Raw genomic sequence first — 17,917 nt, 5'->3', positions numbered from 1 at the left:
GTTTCTTCTCCCCCCATGAGCTGCCCCATTCATGAGCAGCCAAGCTTCTCCCCCAGGGCCCCCCCCATTCATGAGCAGCCATGCTTCTAGCCAGGGGCCCCTCCATTCATGAGCAGCCAGGCCATGCTTCTCCCCAGGCCAGGGGCCTCCCATTCATGTGCAGCCAGGCCATGCTTCAAGTTCTCCCCAGGCCAGGGCCCCCTCCATTCATGAGCAGCCAGGCCATGCTTCTCCCCAGGCCAGGGGCCCCCCCATTCATGAGCAGCCAGGCCATGCTTCAAGTTCTCCCCAGGCCAGGGGTCCCCACATTCATGAGCAGCCAGGCCATGCTTCCCTTCTCCCCAGGCCAGGGGCACCCCCATTCATGAGCAGCCAGGCCATACTTCAGTTCTCCCCCAGGACGAAGCCCCCCAAAATCATGCCTGCCATGCTTCAGTTCTCCCCCAGTAGCCCCCCAAAATCATGCCTGCCTCGGTCCCAGTTCCTCAGTACTGCTCAGCTCTGGTACTCTTACCTGGAGCAGGCAGGGAAGGCCAGACCAAGAGGATCCATCCACACTGTCCAGTGTCAGCACATTCATGAGCTGCTGCAGCATTTAATTATGGGCAGGGGCACGGCACGCAGAGACTCACAGACAGACACACACTGACCGCGGCTGCAGCCACCGTCTGGCCGGCGCCACACGCACAGTGAGTGACAGTCAGACTGTCTGTCTCCTCCTCTCCTCCCCCACAGCGGCAGCGCCGCACAGCACTAACACTGGCTGATCTCACCTCAGGGCTGGCTCCTCTGCACCGGCGCTCGCACTCTCAGGAGTCAGACCTGCTCCCGCCGCCTCCCGCAGTGCTGCTCTCCTCCTTACGCCTCGGCTCTGCAGCGCTCCACATGGCTAATTTGAAAAATGAAATAATTAGCCATGCGGTGCTGGAGGGGCCCCTTCTCCCCCGGGGCCCCCGTTCAATGAACGGCCTGCATGGGTGGTAGGTCCACCCCTGTGTTAACCACAAAAGGGGATCTTAGTATGTTATCACACCTTTCATTCTTCTGAGAGAGTTTTTCCACAACATTCAGTGTGTCTGTACTAATTTATGGCTAATCTGCCAAAATGTCATCTGTGAGATCATGCATCAAAATGTGACAAACCATGACTTTATGGATGTCAGTTTGTACACAGGAGCACAGTCACACTGAAACAGAAAAGGGCCTTCTCAGACCTGTTGGCAGAAGGACAAAATTACAATATGCTTTTAACATTACCCTTCATTCGATAATGGGTTCTTAGAACAAAAGCATCATAGTATTAAGCTAGTGACCATTCTCTGGAGCTTCTCCAAAGCTCTGTTTATTTATAAGATTGTCAGAGGGTGAAACATGTCTACAGTAATCAATCTAGAAAATATTTTTCCACTGCTCCCGGGGCATCCGTTACACCAATCCATCACTTTTGGTATTTTATACAGTATGGTGATATTTGGCCGGTGTGCAAATGCTCAACAATAAAAATCTCCACAAAAAAAATTAATTTCTTGAAGCCCAGTACTTTCTAATGTGTAGTTAAGTGTGTAACAGAGTATGGATGGACTTTTACACAACATCCAAGTCAGTATTTAGTAACCACGTTCTATAAATTTGCTTTAGCTGTCGTTAACCCCTGGACGATTGCACTTCTTGATGATGGCACTTACAGATGACAAAGGCAGATTAAAAATTTTCCAAAGTGACTAGTGTCTAAGGAGATATCCTCTAAAGGCCCTTTTACATTTAGCAATGCACCAGCGATACGACCCGGTCAGGATCGCTGGTGCATCGCTAAATGATCGCTAGTGAGCTTTCATACAGAAAGACCTCACAGTGATTCAGCAGCGACGCAGCGCACGATACTCACCTTTCACACACAGCGATCCTGGCGTCCTCCCGCCCGCATCCAGCGTCGCTCGTCATCACAGCAGGAAGCCCAGCAGGAAGCTGACGACGAGAAATGGAGCCTCCCAATCTCGCGCGATCAGCGATGGACAGCGGGGGAGCCGGTCGTTGGTAAGTATCACACATAGCGATATCGCTAGCAATATCGCTATAACGTCACAAAACCGGTGACGTTTTAGCGATATTGGTAGCGATATCGCTTAGTGTAAAACCCCCTTTACAGTGACATGTGACTAGGCATGCCCGTACTGCCACCATTGTTTCATGGCTGTGTGCTTGCTTGTATACATCTGTTGCAATGGGTGTGGCTGAAACAACGCCATAAATAGGAGGGTGTTCACATACTTTTGACTCTAAGAGTCGTGAATTAACTTTTTTTTATGTATTACTTTTTTGCTATTTGCTTGGTTAGCATTAGTAGACTTTCAGAACTACCTGAACACATGCATAACCTAACTCTGAAAATATTGGTACATGGTAAATATGACTTTGAATTCAGATGTTCTAGAACATTTCAGATAATTTTTAGGTGTTGGTCATCAGTTTTCTGTTTTAAAACTTGATATTTTACATTTTTGTCAAATCCTACGCTCGTACAATCCCAGGTAGTAGAAGTTGTTGGTGTGCTTGTCTATATTTGATATGTAATAAAAAAATAGAATAGCTGTAGCTACTACTATCCTCTTCTCCTTTGTCATCAAAGACCATGCCCTATCCTGGATCTCCTCATCCTACCACGGAAAGCTTCAAAAGAAGCCTGAAGATCCACCTCTTCCGACAACCCTACAACCTGCAGTGATCCTCAGTCTACTGAACCACCCACCACACAACCAGCTCTACCTTCTCCTAGTGTATCCTCACCCATCCCCTGTAGACTGTGAGCCCTCACGGGTAGGGTCCTCTCTCCTTCTGTACTTGTGTGTGCCTTGTATTGCTCATGTTTATTGTACTTGTCTATGTATGCCCCTTTTTCACATGTAAAGCGCCATGGAATAAATGGCGCTATAAAAATGAATTATTTAAATTTAATTTACTAGAGGCATGTGCTCAAACACTGTGTGCTGAATCGTAGAATTGACCTTATTGCCGAGACTCATGTCAAAGCATGTCATACTTCATCATTCAACGAACACGTGTCAACTAAATAAGCCCGAATCTTCAGTTGCTGTGAACAGACATGAATCCTATTGCAAAACTAACATTTGAGTGCTTGAGGGCTTAACAAAAAATTTCTTTTCGTAGATCACGCACAGGTTCTGCAACTGTTTTTCCACATGAGAAGGCTGAATATTGCTGTTATTAAAGCAGTAGTAACATACTTGTTAAGGTTAAAAGTAGACTCAAGTACACTGAGTTCAACTAATAACTTAACATGTTTTACAGAGGAAAGTAAAAACCATATAAGGCAGATGCTCCCTATAAGGGGAAAATTACAAATAGTCTCATTTGCTAACTGAAACAGAAACCAGCTCATAGTTTTCACAACATGTTTCGCCTCAGTGACGTCATCAGGGGGTTGAGGCAATAATACCAAAGAAATGCACTAAATTTATTAAAAAGCACCCGCTTCTATACCTGTGCTAAGCATCACTGCTCAGCAATGGAAGCTATAATGCCAGCAGTACGTGACTTTCAGGGTATGTGCACATGGAGTTTTTTGGTGGTGCGGATTTTGTAGTAAAATCCGCAGATAAATCCCCAGGACTAAAGTCCTGCGGTTTATCTGCGGATTTGCCTGCGGTTTCACACCTCATAATGGATGAGGTGTGAAACCACAGCGTTTCTGCATAAAAGAATTGACATGTTGCGGATTGTAAACCGCAGCAAAACCGCACGGAAAAATCAGCAGCATGTGCACTGCGTTTTCCAGTTTACCATTGAAAACAATGGTACTGTACAACGCAACTAAATCTGCTGCGGACCCGCAGCTGCAGAAACGCTGCGGATCCGCAGCAGAATCCGCACCGTGTGCACATATCCTTAGGCTACTGATTGTCTGCAGGTCAAAATCCATAGCTGCACAGAGAGTTTTCAGCTCCTGGCTTTTTTTTTAAGCTTCCTCTGCAAACTTTTTTAAAAAAACAACTTGGTAGTTCTTTGAGGGAGGAGCATGGTCTAGCCCAATTTGTGAAACATTTACCATGTATTTACTATATTTTTTTGCCACAAACATGACATATATTATAACAGAAATGTACTCCTATCTGTGACACATTACATTTTTGACTCTGGCACACAGACAACTAATTGTCTTTAGGGTGAGAATATGAGTTTAGGAAACATTTTTAAGATGAAATTGTACTATTGGATTGCTTACCTGCATTTCATGTGTAAGCAACCTTTTGAAACCTCATCATGATGCAAGTCTGCTCCATACCCATTCATGTTTACTACCCATATTTCTTTCTGTCCTACAGGTAAATGGTACAAGCGTCATCTAACCTATCAAATTCTGAACTGGCCGTGGTATTTGTCCCAGCATCAAGTGAGACAGGCTGTGAAAGCAGCATTTCAGTTATGGGGTAATGTCTCTTCCTTGGCATTCTCAGAAGCCACAGGAGATATTGCAGATATTCGCCTGGCATTCTTTGATGGAGAGCACAATGATGGCGCCAGACATGCATTTGATGGACCAGGTGGTATTCCATTCCTCCTTGTAAGCTTTGATTAAAAAAAATATATTGCTCTAATATACAGTATGCATTTTTTGGAACAGAAGATCAGATGCTTGAATAAAGGGATATTCTAAAGTTGTTTCTTGAGCACTTTAGAGCAATACAATCTCCTTACAGTTTCCTTACTTTCTGGTTTCTAGCAGGATGGGCTCTTCTCGAGTAACAACTCTGAATAGAACTGTATTATTAGTAGAACTATAAGCTCATCACAAGTTCTACTATGACACATTTTGGTATCAGTGGTTCTGTGAACAGGGAATTTGCAGAGAGTCGTGATTGGGAGAACTGCAGTGAAAGCTGGGGGCTGGTGATTTATAACTGTATCTTTTCAGAAGATGAGTGGAGGAGGGTGGGGAGGTAGTGAACTCCTGTTTGGAAATTAATGAGCTGGAGAGAGCAAGCTGGGATGTTAAGAGTTCACCCCTCTCCTAGAATGTAACTACTGCAGGCTCTTGGCCAGGCACTAGAGGTTGAACTACATGGAATCCAGTTGCACACTATAAGGCCGGGGTCACACTAACCGACGCAAAATACGGTCCGTAGTTTACATGCGTAATACGGATGAATGACCCCTAAATAGTGCTCCGTATGTCATCCGTAAGCAAGGTGTGGTTGTGTATTTTGCGCATGTCTGCATCCATATGTAATCCGTATGCAATCCGTATGGCGAGATTTTCTCGCTGCCTTGCAAAATGGACATATAATGGAGCCCTATGACAGGGTTTCTAACAGAAACGAAATAATAGATAAAGACACATAGAATGCATATATACTGTATGTCATTGAGACAAACATATATATATATATATATATATTTATATTTCACAGAGTTCTTCATAGCAGAATAGCCGCTAATTCAATTGCCGGCTTCTATCAAATCATTCCCCAACCCGACATGAAATTACACATGGTTTACATTCAGTAAAGCATTTCATTTCATGTTTTTTAATATGTCCCTGACTAATAATTAGATGAGGGTTTGTGTGCAAAATTTGGGAGTTGTAGTTGTTATTTTAAGGGGTTAATTTGTTGTTAAAAATGTGTGGGCTTCCCATTGCCCTGTAGCGGTGGCGAATGGGTTAATCTAACAAATGGTTAATGTCACCTTACAATCGAATGGTGACATTAACCCTTTGTTAGATTAACCCACTTGCCACCACTATAGGGCAATGGGAAGCCCACGCATTTTTTAACAATGAATTAACCCCTTAAAATAACTACAACTCCCAAATTTTGCACACAAACCCTCATCTAATTATTAGTCAGGGACATATTAAAAAACATGAAATGAAATGCTTTACTGAATGTAAACCATGTGTCATTTCATGTCGGGTTGGGGAATGATTTGATAGAAGCCGGCAATTTAATTAGCGGCTATTCTGCTATGAAGAACTCTGTGAAATATAAATATATATATGTTTGTCACAATAACATGCATATATGTATGTATATATATATATATATGTATGTATGTATGTGTATATATATATATATATATATATATATATATATGTATATATGTGTGTATTCTATGTGTATATATCTATTCTTTCGTTTCTTTATTAAACCTGTCAGTGTGAGTTTACTGTATAGCGCACTGAATTGCCGGCTTTTCTAAAGGACACTGGGTGCGTATTTCTCGCAAGTCACACATCTGGTCCATGTATAATGCGTATTTTTTGCGCACCCATAGACTTTCATTGGCGTACTACGGGCGTAGTACGCTGACAGTCGCAGCATGCTGCGATTGGCACGGACCGTAGAATACGGACGAGAAATATACGGCAGACCCTGTTGGGAGCAGACCCATAGAGAATCATTTGTCCGTGTGTAATGCGTGCTTTTAACGCCTCTCACTCGTCCGTATTCCTCTCTAGTGTGACCCTGGCCTAAAGGTTAAAAACTCATATTGCAGGAGTATGACATCAGATAGAAAAGCAAGTCAATTCGAAACTTGCTTATTTTTATGTTGTCTAAAGAAATGTAAGAATGTGAAAATACCCCTTTTAATTATAAAAATGTTTTTTGTCTTCTTACAAATATTGTAGAATAGACCGTTACTTTAGTAACACTTATTAAATATACATATTGTGTCATGGTCTTCCAATAGACCGACTTCTAAAATGTTTTGTTTTCATCTTTGTTGTAAAGGCTTCATAACATTAAATAACTGGCTCCATGTTATTTTCACAGGTGGCGCTTTGGCACATGCCTTCTTTCCAAGGCGAGGAGAAGCTCACTTTGACAGTGCTGAGCATTGGTCATTGAATGGGAAGGGCAGGAATCTGTTTGTTGTTTTGGCTCATGAAATTGGACACACACTTGGACTCCAACACTCACCCTTCAAAAATGCCCTTATGTCTCCATATTACAAGAAATTAGGCAAAGACTATGTCCTGAATTTTGATGATATTTTGGCTATCCAACTGCTCTATGGTAAATCCTCACTGTTGATTGATTCACCGTGTAAAAACACTGTACTTTAAAATTAACTTTATTTGCATCTTAACACAACAATTAGTGGTAATAAAAGAGAGACCACTACCACCATTAACAAGAAAAGATACCAGGATTTGCCTGTACCTATCACTTGGCTAGACTGTTCCTACCTGCTAGCGGAGGTTGGCACCCTACACCTGCACAATGGCGCCCCCGCTCACCGTCGGCTATCCCTTCTAACACTACCCAGCCTTGTTGGGATTGGGAGGAGAATAAGAGAGGAAAATATATAGATTTAGGAGACCCAATCAGGACTAAGATATTAACTTTGTTTAGACAGTAATACACAATTGAACACCAATTGTGGAGGAAGTCTATATCAAGATAGTGTTACTGCCCACAGTCTAAATTTAGTGCTTTATCAACATTCATGAATTAGTAGAAGGCCAGTAGGAAGAGGTTCGAGTGATATCCCTCATCTATCTCCTGCCTGTCAGCAGAGGTTGGCACCTTAAATGATAAAAACAAGTTAGGCGCCTCACTCCATGTGGCTGTCCCTTCTTTCCCTAAATGCTGTAGTTGCTGTGTACATAATAATAATCTTTATTTTTATATAGCGCTAACATATTCCACAGCGCTTTACAGTTTGCACACATTATCATTGCTGTCCCTGATGGGGCTCACAATCTAGATTCCCTATCAGTATGTCTTTGGAGTGTGGGAGGAAACTGGAGTACCCGGAGGAAACCCACACAAACACAGGGAGAACATACAAACTCCTTTCAGATGTTTTCCTTGGTGGGATTTGAACCCAGGACTCCAGCGCTGCAGTGCTAACCACTGAGCCACCGAGCTGCCCATAGGGGCAGCACATAATAGGCAGTGAGGGGATAGAGAGGTAAATAATGTTTAGCAATGATACCCAAAGCTCCAGATATAATATTGCACCATCCTAAACATTATACAAATGAGCTCAGAAAGTTAATTGACTACCACAAGTAGCTCTACTGTATACTGTAGGAAAAAATATAAACATCAGATGGAAAATATTATTCAAATGACAACTCAAGATACTAAGAGTGCTAAAGGACACGACGCATTTCTCCTCTCAGGGTTCATCAGGAGTGAATAGCATATAAAGAGACTACTTAGCTAATGGAGATTGTGCTAAACCCAGCATGGTAGCGGGGTTTGGAATTCAATCACTCGAGGATCGATCAACCTTCATGATGTGCAGCACAATACAATATATCTGGGGATTTCCTTCCAGAGATGGTACCAGGCATACCCAACCAATGATGTTAATGAGGGGATCACAGGGGAATAACTACTGCCTATACAACATTTAACTGGTGGTAATAAATGAAAATGGCATCTTATTTAATCTATTGTTAAAATAGTAGGTGAGGGTAATTTATTTATTACACTTAGTTACATAGCACCAACATATTCTGCAGCAGTGTACAGATATTGTCATCACTGTCTCCATTGGCGCTCATAATCTAAGCTCCCTGAGTACCCGGGGCAAACCACACTAACACAGGAATTACATACAAACTCCTTGCTGATGCTGTCCTTCGTACCATCTGAACCCAAGACCCCAGCGCTGCAAAGCCACAGTGCTAACCACTGAGCCACCACGCTGATAGTTTCTTATGTTCATTGGTACAATAAAATATAACTGAATGTAAACTGTGTAACAAACCAATACAGCATATATAATAATACAGCATGAATACAAAGTAATAAAATAATGTAGAGATACAACATCAATAATAAAATGGAAATGTCTGTTATTAATTGTTTAAAAAATTACAAATGTTAGAAACAGCACGAAAAGGGATCAATGAATGAGAATAGCTTGTCGCTCTTTGAGGAGGAGGAGGGCGCCTAATGTCTAATTAATAATCATCTCTCTGTACTCTGAATGAAAGCCTCATTGTCTGACCACCTAAGCCTTACCCCATCCAGTAGCTATGTTCTTTTATAGAAAAAAAGAAAGTTCAAAGCAGCACTAGCAAACGATACCAGAATTTGGGTGGCAAAAACCTTCCATTTAGAAAAAATGAAAATTGTAGTTTAATAGCCCATAGGGGCTCAGCGACGTTTCAGTTAAAAAAAAAAAAAAAAATTCAGCCGAACCTAAACGTCGATGAGCCCTTAAACTACAATCTTCATGTTTTTCTAAATGGTGTGCTGCCTTCCTTTTTTTTATTTCTGTAGTTTAGATTTTTGTTTCCGAGCCGAATGGTCCTTCTTTTATGTCAGCTCATTTTTCTCTGCTATTTCTATTGATCAGGCATTATTGTATTAAAAACAAACAAAGCAAACAAAAAAGGCAAACTTCATAAAACCAACCTATCAAAAAACATTTTTTTCTTTTTGACTCCTTAGAAAAAGTCACTTTATGCCTCTGCACCAGAGGCATCCTGAGGTATTGTAGAAATCGCATGCATATGGGATAATAGTGGAGTAAAAATGCTGTGCACATTATTAAAGGGAATCTGTCAGCAGATTTTTGCTATGTAATCTGAGGACAGCATGAGGTAGGGGTTAAAACACAGATTTCAGTGATGTGTCACATGTCTGGCTGTGTGCTGTTGATTACTTACACTGCAGGTTTTATCACGTGGTGATTAACATTGCTGTGCCTTATTGGCATGTGAGCACACGTCCGAATCCACCTCCTCCTGTCATAAGCAGCTCACTGTCTATTGAGAGAGCATATTGTTCGCGGGGTTAGCTCTGTGTGGGCGGGATTAGCTTTCTCAGCTTTGCTGCATTCTAAATCTAAGAACTCTGATTGTGTTAGAACTGCTGTGCCCAGTAATCTAAGTGATACATCGTTAGAATCAGGATCTCTTTGCCTACACCATACTGCTCTCAGATGAGGTAGCAAAAACCTGCTGACAGATTCCCTTTAAAGTGGTTTTGTCCGCTGGTTTAAAAGATTTATATTAATTTTCCTACAGTTGAGCAACAAAAATAAAATGACTATATTCACCTCCTGGACCAAAGGTGCGCTTCTGTACTGTCCCTAAGTCTAGGAGGACTTCTATTTTTTTTTCTTTGGCTTTCTTTGCACTAGGCTCATTAAAATGTACTTTTATATTAGTGAACATCCCCTTTAATGAGCAAACAAACCTTCAGCAATGTAAATGTGGTAGCCAAAACAATGTGTACACCTCTTGAAATTAGTGAAAATGCTTTAATCCATGTATTCGCTCAGACTACACAATTTCATAGAATGGGGCATAGAATATCAACCATCCTTGTTAGAAGAAATGTAGAAAGCTTTATGGTTGGGCTCCAAGTCCAATTAGCAGAGGAATAGCCTGATGTTGGGATGCGCAATGCCAAGTGTTAGTGAAATAAAGCGCGCTCCACCCTGAAGACATACCATGTAATAGTTTGTTGGATTTGCCAGATGTCAGGAGAATATAATTGAGGAGAAATTAGTCTGGGTGTGTTTTTCATGATTTGGGCTACATTACATTAGAGACTTGGATGTACAGTAAACCCTTGTAATGCTATTAAAAGAAAAAAAATCTGTTTTGAAAGCCCACCCACACTCTGTAATGACCATGGTTATCACATTAAACGTGTCCTGTGGATGTGATGCTGTGATGTCTGCCGGCTTGTATCATATTGGAAAGTTCCTCTGATTATTATTTTATTTTACACAGGAGCTCCCTCCAGTGGGAAACTTGTGCAACGCCCTGGGAAAGATTTTTCCACCTTTGAAGACTGGAGTGCAGACAACAATGAAGCAAGAGCTAAAAGGAAGGGTTATTATTGCCAATCTATGTTTGATGCCATAACTTGGGGTAAGCGGTATAGTTGAGAAGGTCATAAGATTAATATGACTTTCTACCTAATTTCTGTTTATTAATTGAAATAATCAGCATCAATGTATTAATATAACATTATGGGCTGCAGTAAAAAAAAAAGAAAAAGTGAATTCATAAATTTATACAATCCCATAGATCCCATGCGCCTTTTACATGATGCAGCTACCATAGTGTTTTGATCCTGCTTTTCCAGTTTACCATCTAAAACAGCACTATATTTCCTGGTTGTATCGCTGCTTGACTGCAAACATTTAATTTACTGGTTCGGCTTTCTTGCAGTAAAACCCAGGTCCCGTTCTAATCAAGTACATTTTAGAAATTCTGTTTTATTTTCGTATTTATTTAATCTCTTTATGTACTGATACATATTTGTTATAATCATTTGAAATTTCACACTTCCGTTTTTGTGTCCGCCAAACGGATCCGTTTCCGTTTTTTTGACGGAAACTGATGCAAACGGATCCGGTTTTTTAAAACCGGATCCGTTTTTTTGACGGATCCGCGGTAACCGTAATGGAAGTCTATGGGACAAAAAAAACGGATCCTGCAAAAAATGGCGGATCCGTTTTTTTACGGAAAACAATGGATTTTGACGGATTTGAAAAAACGGAAGTGTGAAACAGGCCTAAGACATTTCTAATTCAAGCTGCCTTACTACACTATCGGAGCAGTGAATCGGACTTTGGGTACGATATGTACTGTACTGTCTGGAACATGATTATGTATTCTGTGTAGGGTTGGTGCAATAACTAGAATTGTTAAAGTATTGTGACTAATAAGAAATCTAAAAATCCTATAGAAATGTAAGATTTCTACTTTATAATCCTGTTGCACAGATTTGAAGCAAACATTGTACATCTTCAAAGGTCGCAGTTATTGGATGATGTCCCCAGATGGGAATGTCTCCGAGCCACAGCTTACACAACAGAGATGGAAGAAGTTGCCGGCGTTTATTGAAGCTGCAGCCGTGTCAGGATCAGATGGAAAATTCTACTTCTTCAAAGGTTAAAAGAATCTTGTAATAATCTTTCCATTAAAAATTTTTATGGAGATTTTTGCATTCCACTATTGGGCTTCCCATTCTTGTCAGCTCTGCTGTGCAGCATAAAAAACTAAAAAACAATATAAATACCTCCTGGACTGTTCTTGTGCTGTCTCTTTGTGATGACGTGACATAAACGATGTCACATGAAAGCTGCAGTGCTAATTGGCTGAAATGGTCATGTGACAGTGTTTATTGAAAGGAAGCTGTCAGCAAGTTTTTGCTACTTCATCTGAGTGCAGCCTGATGTAGGCAAAGAAATCCTGAATCCAATGATGTATCACTTAGATGACTGGGTGCAGCAGATCTGTCACAATCAGAGGTTTTAGATTTAGAAAGGTGCAGAGCTGAGAAAGCTAACCCCGCCCACACCAGCCTCTGTATATACAATGTCTATAGAAAATGAGGTGACTATCACAGGAGGGGCGTGTCGAACTAGTGTGCCCAGCAATGATAAGCTCCTGATGCCAAAACAATCATTCCAAGTAAACAAAACCAAGGAGCTTGATAAGAGAGGCATCCCTGAAATCTGTGTTTTAACCCCTACAACATAGGAAAAACCTAGTGACAGATTCCCTTGAAGCACAAGTTAACATTATTATGAATTTTAGATATGTGCCTATGTCAACAATTCAAAAGATTTTCAAGTAAATGGGTGATGGCTAAACTGAAATCCTATTATACTCTGATGTGCATAATTTTTGGACACAAAATAATTGCACAGTATTCCAATAAGAAGCGCATCAAGGAGAGAAGTGTGTCCGAAAGGCCACCTGAGCCACTTTAATAATGGTGGATTATGTGCACCATCTTCGCTGCCTTGTGGACAGATATGTTTTAGGACAGTAATTCTAAATCTTAGTGCACTTCTAGTGGATTAGTGACTGTTTTAACATAGTTTGGATTGATTACGGAACTTCCACACCTTCCACAGAACAAGCAGACCAAATACACAGGGGTAAAATCACTCAAGCAGTCCCTGACTAGGACTTATACACACAAGGCACAGGCCACACACACACCAAAGGGCGCTGACACTAGTAAGCAAAACATGAAAGTGCTATGGTAACCAATCCTAATTAGCAACTCTACTTGTCCTGAGAATAGGAGGTCTTTGTTGTGGTCACCAGGAATTAATAACTAGGGTCTATTGCCTCTAGCATGAAATTAACTCAATTTACTGCATGTTTTCTGAACTGCTAAATAAGCAGGTTGTATATTACTGGTACATGGATTTCAAAGCAATCTTCAGTGGTGCTTGAAAGGTTACCCTCCAGAATTTTCCATATTTCTGCATATATTTTTAAAACTGTAGAACAATGACCTTCGGCACTCAATAAGTCAAAGAACAGTTCTATTTCAATATAATTTTTGGTTTAATTCACAGCCGACATGATAGGATATTACAGATATTGATCCATCCAACGTTTCGGCATCATTGTCTTTATCAAGGGTATCTACAGGTGTTTAGACAATAAAATAATATAGATATGATTAACATCATCACAAAAAGTTAGCAAAAATATAATGAATAATGTCCCTTCATGAGGAAAAAGAGAGTAACCATATACTGGTTGTGAACAACACTGTATCCCCGCTTAAGTGAACCATCCGAATAGGATATAACATGTCTGTGAATGGAAAAAGCATGTGAAATTTTTTATGATCAGCAGAAATTTGAAGGTGAAATTATAGTCTGGGTTTTCTCCTGCAGCTTTTTTCGTTTTTCGCTCCCCTTCTTTCCAGAGCCATAACTTTTTTATTTTTCCGTCAATATGGCCTTTGAGGGCTTATTTTTTGTGGAATGAGCTGTACTCTTGAACAACATCATTGGTTTTACCATGTCTTGTACTCGAAAATGGGAAAAAAATTCCAAGTGCTGTGAAATTGCAAAAAAAGTGCAATCCCTTACTTGTTTTTTGCTTGGCTTTTTTGCTAGGTTCACGAAATGCTAAAACTAACCTGCCACTATGATTCTCCAGGTCATTATGAGTTCATAGACACCAAACATGTCTAGGTTCTCTTTTATCTAAGTGGTGGAAAAAAAATTCCAAAGTTTGCTCAAAAAAAAAAAACTTGCTCAATTTTCTGAGTCCCTTAACGTCTCCATTTTTTGTGATCTGGGGTCGGCTGAGGGCTTATTTTTTGTGTGTCGGGCTGACGTTTTTAATGATACCACTTTTGTGCAAATACATTTTTTTGATCGCCCTTTATCGCATTTTATTGCAATGTCGCGGCGACCCAAAAAACGTAATTCTGGCTTTTTGAATTATTTTCTCGCTACGCCGTTTAGCGATCAGGTTAATCCTTTTTTTATTGATAGATCGGGCGATTCTGAACATGGCGATACCAAATATGTGTATGTGTGATTTTTTTTTTGTATTGTTTTATTTTGATTGGGGCGAAGGGGGGGTGACTTGATCTTTCAGGTATTTTTATTTTTTTTAATTTTTAAACACTTTTTTTTTACTTTTGGCATGCTTCAATACTAGAAGCATGCAACACTTGATCAGCTCTGCTACATATCGGCGATGAGCATATGTAGCAGATTTGCTGCATTGCTATGAGCGCCAACCACCGGGTGGCGCTCACAGCAATGTGCCTGCAACAACCTCTGGTTGTCCAGGCAACGAGTCGCCGACCCCCGATCATGTGATGGGGGTCGGCGATGCGCTCACTTCTGGCCCGGCGGCCGGAAGCGCTAGTTAAATACCCGCTGTCAGCTTTGACAGCGTGATTTAGCTAGTTAATAGGCGCAAGTGGATCGCGATTCCGCTTGCGCCTATTGCAGGCACATGTCAGCTGTTTATAACAGCTGACATGTTCACGGCTTTGAGCTGGGCTCACCGCCGAAGCCCACCTCAAAGCAGGGGATACTTACCGATGATGTACTATTCCGTCATCGGTAAGGAAGGGGTTAATCAATGAGATGGCAATCATTTGTGAGTAAGCAACTTGTTTATTTAGAGAACCACGATCTATCCTAGTCTGATCTTCACAATACATTTGTGGACATGTATCATGGCATGGCAATAGATATTTATGAAAATCTTGAAAGCAGAGTGTTTGATTTGGCTCATTGGGATGAAAAAGGTTATAAAATAATTTCTAAAGAGTTTGGAAAACAATCCACAGTCATACAGATGGTCAACAAATGGAGCAAATTTAAGACCATTATTACCATTCCCAGGAGAGGTTGACCAACAAAGGTCACGCCAAGGACAAGGAGTATAATAGTCAACAAGGTCATAAAGGAACCGAAAGGTAACCTCTCAGCAACTAAAGGCAGCTCTCACAATAACATTAGCGAATATTCATGAGTTCAAGAAGACACTGAACATCAATAGTGTGCATTGCAAGACTGCAAGGAGAAAGACATTGCTCTCCAAAAATAACATAGCTGTCTGTTTGCAGCTTGCTATAGATTATATAGACAAGCCAGAAGGCTATTGGAACGATGTTTTGTGTATGGATGAGACTAAAATGGAGCTTTTTGGTTTAAATGAGAAGTATTATGTTTGGAGAAAAAAAAAGACTGCATTACAGCATAAAAACATCACACCTTCTGTTAAACATGGTGGTGATAATACCATTGATTTAGCCTGTCTTGCTGCACCTGGAACAGGACAGCTGATATAACAATGAATTCTGGATTCATAGCGAATTCTAAAGGAAATGTCAGGTCCATTGTCCATAAACTGAATATCGAGAGCAAGAAACAACTGGAAGCATTCAAGTCGTTCTACATAAGAATGGATAAAGTCAAAGTTTTGGAATGGTTAAGTCAAAGTCTTGATCCTTTATCCTGTAGAAATGATTTGGAAGGAGCCAAAGGGAGAAAACCCACCAACATAACAATTGAAGCTGTTTTGTAGTTAAGGATGTGTTAAAATTTCTCTAGTCTGATGTACAGGACTAATCAGCATATAACAGAAACATTTAGATGTGGTTATTGCTGCACAAGGAGGTCACACCAGATACTAAAAGCAAAGGTTCACATACTTTTGTCACTCAGACATCTGATATTGAATAATTTTCATTAATCAAAATGACAAAGTATATTTTTTACTCATCTGTTTATTTGGTTTACTTTATCTACTTTTAGGACTTTTTTTGAAAATCTGATGTAGTTTTAGGTCAAATTTAGGCAGAAATATGGGAAATTCTTTAAGGGTTCATAAACTTTCCAGCACCTCTGTAAATACTGTAATACTTTAATAGTATACGCATATGTGATACAGCTTCTTCCTAAATGTGTTTGGTCCCCCCTTCACCGTAGCTTCTTTGTAAACTGTAAGAATTAAAACATTAACAATACTATGTACACGTGTCTAATAGTAATAGGAGTGGCCATTACTGTACGGTATAAGGATATATTAATTGATGTCTATGATTTTATTTGCCTTGTTTTTCAGGTGGTAGATGTTGGAGATATAAAGGTTCTAAACTAGATGCCGACTTTCCTCGTAAGTGCAGTGATCAGGGACTCCCTCGCCATCCTGACACAGCTCTGTATTTTTATCCACTTGGACATTTGGTGATTTTTAAAGGGGACAAGTACTATGTTTTTAATGAAAAATCACTGACAGTGGAGCCATATTACCCTCGAAGTCTTCAAGACTGGAAAGGCATCCCTCACAACACAAATGCAGTACTAAACCATCCGAATGGTTCAGTCTACTTTTTCAGAGGTGAAAACTACTGGACATTTGACCAAGACAAACTTAAAGTCACTGCTTCTGGGAGGTGGATGCAAGACTTATCTTGGCTTGGCTGCCGAAATTCTTGATGTGTAATAATTTGTAATTATTGATAAATTCCCAAAGACCCCTGTATTGTATGTAGACCATTTCCAAATGACAATTTGCATGAAATGCACAATAAAGGTAAGGTGATAGTCTTCTCGAAAAATGTTTTTATTTATTATTTTACACTTTCTTTGCTATTGACATTTCCTAATGAAAACCCTAAACTCAAACTTGTTCTCGGCTAAAACTGTCTCTGTAGTCATATAAGGGAGTGTACAATGGAAGATGAAATTCTCCAGCAGTGTGCACCATTTGTGATCGGAGAATGAAACCCTGTGGAACCCTACTCAAATGAAACCCTGTGGAACCAGAAAAAAAAAGGAAGTGTTGCAGAAATGAGAGGTCCAAAGGGAGGCACCGGGACTGTTGACATCTGTGATGCACCTCACCGATAAGGAAGATCAGAGTGAATAGTCAGTAAGTAAGACCAGCAGGACGGATGCTGAGAGAGACTCCACGGCCCAGTCACCACCACGGGCCCGGGGGCATCACGCGCCAGTAAGCAGGACCCAGATGACAGTCAGTACCCATGATCCAGAATACACCTGTCAGGATTTGAGGCCTAGCCCTGCATCAGTCAAGAACCTGTGAGCCAGGCTACATCAGTCAAGACCTGAGGCCCAGCCCTCATCCTCCTTGGCCTGACAGATGACCGCCGCAGGTCAAGCACAGAAGACTGAGTGCAGACTCCAATCTGGGAGGGAACGTCCGTTGTGGTGAAGGGGAAGTGAGAATTAGCTGGGCCGTTACTTCCAACGTTGACGTATGGTACAGGGTTTCGTTCAGGATGGTGCAGCAGACGAACAGGAGCCGTCTAGTGTGAGGGAGGCCCAGAAAGCTCTTATTGACTTTGTTAGAAATACTTGCGGCCTAGCTGGAAAAAACGGAGACCCCCATTAGTGCCAGGAACTTGACTGGGACCACTTTAGTGACACTCTTATCTCTGGAAACGCTGCACTCACTAGGAGTTGGCTAGATAGGGAGATTTGTTAACCAAAGTCAACTTAAGTTGCAGTGGGCAAGAAACTATCAATCGGGGCTTTGGGAGGCCTTACTGAAATCTCTTGCGGTCTTTCCTGCAACGTACGGAGCTCATGGCTCGATATAGTTACTATAAAGTGTGCCTTATGCTCTGGCATACAGAGGAGGATGGACATAGAATTGTGTTAAGGAAAGGTA

The 17,917-nt window shown here is 41.0% G+C and overlaps 1 protein-coding gene across 2 annotated transcripts in view; it reads left to right on the top strand.

Annotated features, from left to right (window-relative positions):
* The window catches only part of MMP28 (matrix metallopeptidase 28), a 153,308-nt gene extending 136,467 nt beyond the window's left edge, over nucleotides 1-16,841 (top strand). For both annotated transcript variants that reach the window (XM_073573767.1, XM_073573759.1), the window contains 5 exons: nucleotides 4,341-4,559; nucleotides 6,792-7,034; nucleotides 10,724-10,864; nucleotides 11,725-11,892; nucleotides 16,346-16,841. In XM_073573767.1, the coding sequence (XP_073429868.1) occupies nucleotides 4,341-4,559; nucleotides 6,792-7,034; nucleotides 10,724-10,864; nucleotides 11,725-11,892; nucleotides 16,346-16,719 (1,145 nt within the window). In that variant the 3' untranslated portion in view covers nucleotides 16,720-16,841. The remainder of the gene's footprint in view (nucleotides 1-4,340; nucleotides 4,560-6,791; nucleotides 7,035-10,723; nucleotides 10,865-11,724; nucleotides 11,893-16,345) is intronic.
* Nucleotides 16,842-17,917: the final 1,076 nt, after the last annotated feature.

This window comes from Dendrobates tinctorius, unplaced genomic scaffold (genome assembly GCF_039654945.1).
Source record: "Dendrobates tinctorius isolate UK_male_01 unplaced genomic scaffold, ASM3965494v1 ptg000007l, whole genome shotgun sequence".
Taxonomy (NCBI): Eukaryota; Metazoa; Chordata; class Amphibia; order Anura; family Dendrobatidae; genus Dendrobates; species Dendrobates tinctorius.
This window is presented reverse-complemented; position numbering and strand designations above follow the sequence as displayed.